Here is an 8,076-nt window from a genome sequence, read left to right on the forward strand (position 1 = left end):
TATAATTTTGATTCATTCACACCAGACAGCAATTGTTGTGTTGGCTTTTGTCATTTGTTTATTTGACAGTCGAAGGGAAAAGAAGTCAGTGCCCCTGATGAAATAGGTATTGCACGTTTTAAAAATTCTTGTGGCACATGGGTTGAAAAAATTCTTGTGGCATATCAGTTGAAAATCTGGCCTAGGATATTTTCCATTAAAGCCTTTCCCACGTGGAGGTGAAAGAGCACAGATTTTAAATGGACGCAGATAATCCCTTGTGAGATAAAAATGCCTGGGTTATAACTGGGAGCTGGTGCACCCCCGGCCTTTCCTCTTCTTTACTTTGTTCCTGCCTCTGCTCAGGGAAGGAGGTTTTACTCCCTTCCACCACCTTCTCGACTCCTTCGCACTCCATCCGGAGCACACACGTCCTGCCGTGTGATGGAGGATTTTACATCTCTCGGAGCTTCACCCTCTCCACGTGGAAAATGGGATAATGAAGACAATAGTCCCTGCATCCCGGGAGGTTGTAGGGCGTGGCGGAACCACTGAGGAGCCCTCAGCACACAGCCCTGGCACCCAGGAAGCACCCCATCCAGTTGGTTCTCGTTACAACTTTGACCGTGGCCACTGCAAGTATAGGAGGAGACACAGGGCAAGTGTGCTACTTTTGCCCTTTTTCGTGTTCTTGCTCCTGTCCCCTTTCTTCTTCTGGCCCTGCCTTCTTGCCCCAGTCCCTGTGTGAACAATGTTCTCTCTGAGCACCAAGCCAGGGAGGCTCTGACCCCGAGCAGCTGAGCTCCCAGCCTTCCTCTGGGACTCACCGCTCCTTTCTCGGCCACGGAGACATCACTGACATCTGGGGTCCTCTGGTCAGGGCAGTCACAACCGACTGCTCCTTCCTTTCGACTGCCTCCCGCCCGCCTGCCCTGCCTCCCTTCCCGTTGACTTACTTCTCACTTTTTAAAAACAACTGTTTACTGAACACTTCTATATGCCTAGCGCAATATTAGTGCTAGATAAACAGGAGTTAAATAAAATAGTATCGTTATTCTTTTATGCTCTAGTGGGTGGTAGAGGGGAGAATAAATACCCGTCACTCTACAGGATGCGACAAGGGCTATGAAAGACATGCTGAAGATGGAGAACGATCAGGGTCCTACTTAGACACAGTACCCTCTCTGAAGAGGTGACGTCTGAACCCAGTGACTGTCCCCGTGGTGCGAGTTGAAACCTTGGCATTATTCCAAGTGAGGTGTGCAGAATAAGAGCTTCCTTTCTGTCTGTCTGTCCTAACCATAGATGGCTTAAGGTTTAGGGGACATCAAACTCCTGAGTTTTATCAGAAATTTATTTTGTCAAGTAAGTTAAAAAATACTGTAACCCACAAGTGCTTGTTTAAGTAGCTGTTCACTTACCGTGTACCAGGCTCTGTGTATTTTATATGTATTGTCTCATTTAATCCTCCAAGAAAACAGGTTTTATCATCATCATTCTGGCTGGCGTCAAATAAAGCAGAACGTGGAGCGGCTCGGTAATGTGCCGCGGCCACACCGCAGCGCCCAGCAGTGGGGGGTGGGGCCGGGACCCTGGACGGCTGGTGGCAGAGCCTTGCCTCCCGCCAGAGACTTGGTCGCCTCCCTCCGTGCGATGTCCGAACTCACCTGGCTCTCCTTTCCCTTGCAGCGGTGCCAGTGAGGAAGAGGACACGTGAAGGCTTGCCGTTCCCGTGGAAAACCATTCCTTCCCCTCGTGTGTATGTGACAGCGTGTGCGTGACGGCTTCTGGTCTCTGTGAAAGCTGCCCGGCAACAAACGCCCTTCCACCGGACACGTCCCCTGACCCACAGCAGGCGCATGTCTCTCCGAGGGGCGACCAGTTCTGTGCTTGCTGACTGTGTGCTTCTCATGCTCTCGTTGTGTAGGTCCAGGAGCGGCACCCCTTGATCAGCCAGGAGCAATTAAGAAGGGTCCTCGAGGTGATTCCTCTTGGCTGCTTTGAACTTACTCAGGAAAGCCCACCCCTGTAATACTAGATACCCACACGGCATGTCCTCATCAGGAAGGGTCTGGAATAATCTTGAAGGGCAGTCAGAGTATGTTCCCTACATGCTAATCGGACCCCACTTTATTCACATGGAAGCATGAAACAAAGGAGGGCCGAGGAAGGCCGGACACATGGAAACAGTCTCCAGAAGTCCAAGTGTTCCTTCGTGGAAGTATGGTTTCGTGAAACAAGATGGATGACAAGATGGAGTTGGAGAAAGAGTTAAAATGTAGAAACGTATGGAGATATTTTTAGTACACCAGGTTATGCAGGACTTCAGATTCATAATTTAGTGCTGTGGAAATGAAGGAAAAATGATCGAAGAGCTAGAAAGGAAATGACCTTAAAAAAAAAAAAGGACCAAAGAGATCTGATTAAAAGTTGAAATCAGTGTTTCTGCACTCAAATTGCCTAAGCTTCCAAAATAGTCACTAAAGCGTCTGATGAAACCTCAATGATTTGGGTGAATTCTGCAGGTTTTCTGAATCTACTCACAGGAAAGGCTGGGATATGTATTACCAAATGGGAATTTTCAGTGTGAGTTTCTGCTCCTCCTCCCCCAGCTTAGCCCCGTCTGGTTTACATGCAGCGCGGGGAGAATCCTCGTCACTCGGGACATGCGGAACGGAGCCCCAAGCTCCGTCTGGGCAGATAGGACTCCCTGTACTCCAGCTGGAGCCCTCTCCCCATGGCTCCCGCCACAGGCCAGCCTCCACGTCCTCCGCCCGCCCCACTCTCCTCCGTGGGAGCACGAGCAGAGACACCTCATGGTTGGACTTCGGGCCTCTCCCCGCTCCCAACTCCCGTTTCCTTACAACCAGGTTTTTTCTGCTCAGATGAGCAGTGATGTCCTTGAAATACCAAACTGCAAGCTAAAAACCCTGCATCTTCTGGAACATCAGTTATACTTAACAAATAGTTTGGCGTCGGGGGGTGACCTTGTTTCAGATAAAACAAAGGCAGTTGTGTTAGGAAATAGAATGCACGTACACATCGGTGCAGTTGAGATAAAACGGGAGACCTCACAGGTAATTCTTATTTGCAAGTGGGGGCATGTGCTCCCTCTGCTCCGCCTCTAGTGGTATCGGGTGTTTGTTTTTGGGAAGTACAATTGCATCTGTGTCCTAGCCGCCTTGGGGCTGCTGCTGACTCAGGGCCTGGCCTGCTCGTCCCTCTGAGGCAGGACCCAGGAGCCTGTTCCGGGGGAAATCCCTCCCCGCATCCCGTCCGCCTGCCTGCGACTCCCCTGTACCTATCACAGAGTGTTAGGGCCAGCCAATGTGTGTGTGTGTGCGGTATGGTTTTGAGGCAGAAACAATACTTACTGTTAGGAATCCTATTTATATAATTGCTCAGTTCTGTGCATGCTGTTAAATGATCATTCCTTTGATGCCAGGAAGCTACCAGGGATATATACTTCTGGGTTAGGACCATCCTAGCTCACTAAATATGTCAGGGCTTGTTTATAAATATGAGAGGAGTTTGGGCTGTTAAGGAAAAAAAGGTGTTTTTCTCTCGAACTGGTAGCCAGCCAGTGGCTAAGACAATTCCGGTGCTTTACCTACCTGCCTGCAAAGGCTGGAGAATCTGGCGTCCCACGAATTACAACTCCCAACCACATCCAACAGGGCTGCTCTTACAGGAGACCCAGTGGTCGCTCTGAAAATACGAATTTAAACACCAGAAGATTTAGAAGACTTTAGGATTCGGAAGCTTGTGTTATCTTTTCCAAATAATTATTTTTTAATGTCTAAATAGTAGCCTTATCTTAGCAATGGACAGATCATTGGCCTCTCCATATCAGATCACCAGTTATTACTTTAAATCAGTGTTTGGGAAACCCAAGCATTTATTAAAATGTGCACCAGCCTGTCTCAATAAATGATCATATCCCTCTAGTCCTCAAGGAGAGCACTTTTGCTCTTCCTTAGGAAGGACTTCAGACTTGCTCTGTGGGTGCCTGCTGTCCTCAGCACCTGAGAGACTTTAAACAGGGCGGGGTGGGAGGGGTTGTTAAACACAGCGCAGCAGCCTGCCCAGCTCCCAAGTTCCTGCCGGCAGCATTTATCAACGTGAGAACTGGGGTGCTTCCTGCAGCGGCACCAGCTTCCCCCAGAGCCGGGGCTGCTGCTCAGCCCCACGCCCCAGCACGATGAGGCCCCCCCTCCTGCGGGTCAGCACAAGCTGTGCTCAAAAGTGCGCCCTGACTGGCTGCAGGCAGTTGCAGAAATCCCTGGGGTCACGTCATCAGGGGAGGCAGGTAGCGAATGTCTTCAGGATGAATTGAGTCCCATCACCAGTCCCTGGCTGCCTTCCAAATGCTGGGTGTCTGAAGGCCAAGAGGGTTTTTTTTATTATTATTATTATTTATTTGATGTCAAACTCCAAGAAATGCTTGGAGTCTCAGCTCTGACAACCAAGAAGGGAAATGACCTATATAGAGGCCTAACTGTGAACCAGGCCCTGGACTAGGCCTCCGTTTCCAGGTGATAAAACAGATTTGGAACGGAAGAGTCACTCACCGTGACGTACACAGCCAGGACTTATCGGAGCAGGATTTTGAATCCAGTCCTCTCTAACTCCGTGGCCCGTGGGGCACGTCTAAGTACAGAGGGAGAAAAGGTGCCAGGTTCCCCCACCTCAGTGCGACAATCCCATTTTATGAATTGTTTCAAAATTACATTTCCCAGCTGTAGATTGGGCTCAAAAATAGCATCAAAGTAGCCTTCTTCTTCCACTTTAGCAGATGCATTAAGTACACATGGCAAAGTTCAGACTGCCCCCAGGAGTTGGGGGAGCCTTTCCTTTTTGGTGCCAAACAGCAAAGGTGAAGGGTGTCGGCTCCGTAGCCTTGTTTGAAAATGTCCGCTGCTACACTGCTGTGGAAAAGGGAGTCTTCATATTTTAGTACACGTGGCCGGTTCTGAGCTCTGTGAGGACTCGGAAACCTGAAGTCCAGCGACTCTAGCCTTTCTGGCTGATACCTGATATGTGTACATAAATGACATTTATATACATATATGTGCGCACACACACACAGTTTAAGCACTGAAGGAAATTCAGAGCAGCCCCTCATTATTTTTCAGACCACTGCAAAGGTTTCCACCAGCCCTGATTCCAAGGGTCACCAGATAATCGGAGCTTAGGGGCTTACAAAATGCTAACACGCAGAGCGGCTCCCTGGCAAAGGTTGTCAGACCCGAAGGCACTGAGCCGAGGTGACAGCCCCGAAGGAAATGCACTCCAGCCCTTCCACCTGCAGGTCGGCTAACAGCACTGGAGAGTGGGACGCCAGGCGTGCTGGTGACCTGAGAGTGACCCGACCACGCCGGGCTGGCCCGCGGGCCCAGCGGCAGCATCCATGACCTGTAGTCATGGCAGGGCCTTGGAGTCCTCCTCCCCACCTGGAAAACGTTCTCCTGCCAGTACCTGAAGTTCCACATGCACGCACATAATGGCTGTTCAGTACGTGCTTTTTTATAAGGAAGTCAGTTGCAATGTCTCCCATGTGCCCAGCACATCTGGAATTTTCTATTTAAAAAACAAATCTATTAACAAATGGAGTCAGCCCAGCCCAGAGGGGAGACCCCTCATCTCCTTGCCTTTGCCCAGCCGGGTCTCCGGAGCCCCCACCTCAGCCTGCTCCGAGCACTGGAAGGCCCCAGCAGCTCCCGCCCTCTGGGGCCGGCCACGTAAAACAGGACCGTTTGGAACTGAGAGCACACCAGAAACACGCATCCGAGCAAGAAAATGGAAATGAATTAAGACAGTTGTGAGTATACTGGTGCAAAAAAAAAAAAAAAGAAAAAGGAAAAATGCCACAGAGCTGGGCCTGACATGCCCTTGAGGGGACAATAGATGGATGCTTAGTGGGAGTTAAACCCGATTAGTCTCTCTGCGGTGACGGGCCGCACTGCCCAGGTGGGGAGGGCCGAGGAACCCGCTGTCCTCTGCCTGCGTTCCTGTGCGGTCAGGCTCCCTCCTCGGTCATCTTCCCCTTCCACCCTTCCCATTAAACAAGGGAACACTCCATCTTTCAAGGGAACTACACGTTTGAGTTAATGTTTCAGTATATCATCTTCATACTGTAAATTATTTTGTAAGAGATTTACCGCTATCCCAGGATGTTTGGACTCAGCGCCCCTGTGCATTTGGAAATCAATAAACTATTACTGGAAATACCATTTGTCTCTTGGAATTGGGCACAAAGGACCCTGCTGGGCGTCAGCACTCACGGCAGTCTGCACTCTCACCTGGGGGCCGCCAGGGGCGCTGGTGTTCGGGTTAGTAGATGGGGGAGACTCATTTACCCCTGGTCCCTCTGGGGTGGCTTAGGGGGTCTCTGGGAAATGGCAAACGGACTGACTGAAAGTCATCATTGTTTAGAGATACATCGATATGTCTTCTTCTCAAAGTAAAACGATCCATGCCTAGGTTAAATTTTCTGAGCAAAGTAGAGTATAACCCAAAGAATACTTGGTCCTGAATGACATTTTCAAATAACAAAGCTTTACCATTTGGGTTACCAAAGGGGTAGGTCAAACTTGAATTTTTACTATATTTTCTAGGGAAAAAAACTTCACACAGCATATTACAGTTAGGCCAGCAAAGCCATTTTTGTGGAACCTTAGAAATACACATTTGATGTCACTGCTGAAGAGATACGATTAAGCCGTAAGTGAAGCAATTCCAGTCCACTTTGTAATATTAGGACCAGAGGTTGCATTGAAGCCAAGTCATATTCTCAGAGGCAAATGAAAACCCAAGACAGTAGATACTGTGTGAATCAGAAATTACAAGTCCTCTGCCTAAATTCAGGTTTTTTTTTAAAATCCAACCTAAAACCTATTGGCAGCTGTGCCTGGGGGAGCTGCGGGTTATGAACCCTGCTCTGAATTTCCTTATAACAAGTTTGTAGCTATCAGACCCATTTCATTAGCTGGGGCCTGGGTGAACTTTGGAAAAATTGTCTCAGAGGGTGATGGATCAGTCATTCAAGGTCACCCAATGAGCCACAGTAATCAAACCAGGACAGCAGACTCTCCGTCTCCTACAGCCATCACAAAGCCCTCCCTCCTCCCCCCTGGCTGCCGAGGACACTCCTGCCTGGTGGGATGGGATTGCCAAGCGCTGCGGCACTTGGGACTGTGGGGGTTTTAGTAAACCACAATGTGTGTGGGGCGGGGGGGTCTTCCCTACTTCCTGGTGCAGGACCACACTGCCGCATCCCATTGCCCCAGCCCTTTCTGCTTTTATCATCTTCCCCTCTGAAAGCTGCAACTCTTTGTTTCATTGATCTTTGCTTGGTCCAGCGTACAGGTGGCCCCATTTCCTTATGCTCATTAACGGACGAAATTGCAGCGTGTCTGGAACATCTCCTGGCTTTAACAAGGCACCAGAGGCAGACAATACCCAGCAGAAAGTCAGCCTGCCCATCTCAGTAAGAGAAGATGATGTCATAGAAAAGAAAAAAAAAGGGGGGGGGGCTGCTTGAAGTTAATAACTGGCTTGTTGAGTCTCTATACTTATTAAATATTAAAATCTCCAGGTTAAAGTCATTTTTTTGTTAATAATAATAGCTACCATTTTAGTGAGCTCTTTCCCTACTCCAGGTACCATTCCAGTTCCTTTCACATTATCTTATTTGTTCTCACAGCACTAATACTATCATCCCCTATTTTGTTGCTCAGGAATCAGATTCAGAGAGTTAAATGCTACGTCCAAGGTCACACCCTAATAACTTCGAAGCCAGGACTTAAACTCAGGTCTCGTAGACTACCCACCCCTGCTGTTCTTCCCTCCCAGCGGTGCCTCCTATTGGTGATAACGTCACCGCCCCACCCCCATACATACACAGGTGTAGCATGGCCTTGTGGGAGAGGAATGTGCCCTCTCTCAGGCTTTGCTTTGGACAGTCTACAAAGCCAGTGTCCAGTGAGGGAAGGAGGGCTAAGGGTAACAATGAAATCTTCTGACCTGAAACTGTACTTTCAGAAGGAGGAACTATTACACTTGCTTTATCTTCTTTTTTCCAAGGCCATTAATAAT

At 49.1% G+C, this 8,076-nt stretch overlaps 1 protein-coding gene across 2 annotated transcripts in view; it reads left to right on the forward strand.

The window, feature by feature from the left end:
- The window catches only part of TRIM44 (tripartite motif containing 44), a 112,922-nt gene extending 106,715 nt beyond the window's left edge, over nt 1-6,207 (forward strand). For both annotated transcript variants that reach the window (XR_006784170.1, XM_045825375.1), the window contains one exon: nt 1,669-6,207. Coding sequence is in view for 1 of the 2 variants with exons in the window: in XM_045825375.1 (XP_045681331.1) it covers nt 1,669-1,696 (28 nt within the window). In the remaining variant the exon portion in view is untranslated. The remainder of the gene's footprint in view (nt 1-1,668) is intronic.
- The last annotated feature ends 1,869 nt before the right edge of the window (nt 6,208-8,076 follow it).

This window comes from Phyllostomus hastatus, unplaced genomic scaffold (genome assembly GCF_019186645.2).
Source record: "Phyllostomus hastatus isolate PE091 unplaced genomic scaffold, TTU_PhHast_1.1 phas_scaffold_585, whole genome shotgun sequence".
Classification (NCBI taxonomy): Eukaryota; Metazoa; Chordata; class Mammalia; order Chiroptera; family Phyllostomidae; genus Phyllostomus; species Phyllostomus hastatus.